This window comes from Belonocnema kinseyi, chromosome 5 (genome assembly GCF_010883055.1).
Source record: "Belonocnema kinseyi isolate 2016_QV_RU_SX_M_011 chromosome 5, B_treatae_v1, whole genome shotgun sequence".
Lineage (NCBI taxonomy): Eukaryota > Metazoa > Arthropoda > Insecta > Hymenoptera > Cynipidae > Belonocnema > Belonocnema kinseyi.
In genome coordinates, this window is record NC_046661.1 from 22,747,859 (window position 1) to 22,749,538 (window position 1,680).

General features: G+C 33.0%; 1 protein-coding gene across 7 annotated transcripts in view; it reads right to left on the reverse strand.

Annotated features, from left to right (window-relative positions):
* Positions 1-303: 303 nt before the first annotated feature.
* LOC117173462 (allatostatins) overlaps positions 304-1,680 on the reverse strand; it is a 386,079-nt gene continuing 384,702 nt past the window's right edge. For all 7 annotated transcript variants that reach the window (XM_033362052.1, XM_033362047.1, XM_033362050.1 and 4 more), the window contains one exon: positions 304-1,325. In XM_033362052.1, coding sequence (XP_033217943.1) covers positions 984-1,325 — 342 coding nt within the window. In that variant the 3' untranslated portion in view covers positions 304-983. The remainder of the gene's footprint in view (positions 1,326-1,680) is intronic.

Genomic DNA, 1,680 nt, shown 5'->3' on the forward strand with positions numbered 1-1,680 from the left:
AAATAGGGTTTAAACAATTCCCTTCCAAGAACTCGACTATCATCGATTTCTTAAAAAGTTCGCCTATAATCTTTAGAAGCCCAATGAAAAATGGACTATGCCACGAAATTACTCTTTCTTCAAGGGCTACAAGTTAGTGATAGAACCAACAGAGTGGGTCTCTTAGTTTAGCTGATACCCCGTTTTCTCATATTACGAGAATATCTCATATTCGAGTAATCTCCTCTATATATAAACTGAAAAAGACTAAACAACATAAATCAAAGAAGGAAATAATTTTGCATACTACATTTTTTATTTATCCGATCTGAAGGAAGAAATTGCTTCTCTCTCAACAAATTAAATTTTTTTATATTTAAAATAGGGTCCAACTGTGTTTAAAAGAGGACATGGTGTTTTAGGTAGGGCTAAAGTAGGTTCTATTTGGAATTATGCAGAACTTAAATGGGGCTAAAATTTCGACTTGAGTAAGCTTAGAAACTAAAATAATAACAATCATTTTATGTGTGTTATGCACGTTATGTACGCTGCGTATATGACTCTAAACAATGTAGCATAATGCAAATTTGTATATAAGGTCACGTAGATACAAAGTCATATAATCATGAAATATATACGTAGTCAATTAAATATTACATGTACAGATTTTAACATTCTCTTTTAAGGAGCATTGTTATTTGTAGAAAGTAGGAATTAGGAACTTTTAGTTACATAACGTAGGAAACATTTTGTGTTCTAAGTCCACCTGAATCGAAGATGTGATCTATTTACAAAACTTGCAATAGCGTTTGCGAAGAGTTAAATGACATCACATGACAAAACAACAACCTTTAAAGTAGAAAGTATTATACACAAGGCATGCATATCAATATGAAAAATTTTATATCACTAAACTGACCTAAAATTTTAATATATAGTTCATAAAGATTGCATAACAAAAATTTCACTCTTGCAGCTGAATTGGGAATTAGGACTCCTAGTGCTTACGCAGGTGCATTTTCTTTATCAAAATTGCGCATCAAATTGTAAATTTCATAGAGATTAATATCGTATGTTTTGTTTTTCGGTTTCTTGATATTATCGGCCGCATTTTCAGAGTTAGATAAGGTTGTCTCTCTTCCTCTCTTACCCACACCAAATGAAAATCGCTGAGAGGGGCCACGTTTGTATTTTGATTGGTTGTCCACTAAATCTCTGGGATTCGAATTATAGGCTGCATCAGATACGTAATCAAGGTGCTGTTCATCATAATTAAATCTCTTGCCAACGCCGAAACTATAGGCCTTGCTACGTCTGCCCGCACCAAATTCATATGGACGAGCTCTCTGCATAAAAAAGTGAACAAAGTGTTTAACACCCCTTTTAAATATAATGTAATAATTTTTACAAAAATTGTTGAGAATATTTGTTTACGTCACTTTAATCAAATAAAGAAATGGTATGTTCAAAATACATAAAGAAGTAAGTCAATTAAATAAAATACAGAGGATCAAGACTGGCGCTTTATGGTGAGAACAATAATACTTTCTGTCATTGTTCTAAATCATAAAAGTACACAATGTTCTACATAACAGTTATTACCAGGTGTATACATATGAAACCGGTATTGCCATTTAGCGGCCAGTAGGCACACTTGTAGGCACTGTCGGAACTTACCATTTGTGCTAATTGGCGAATTGT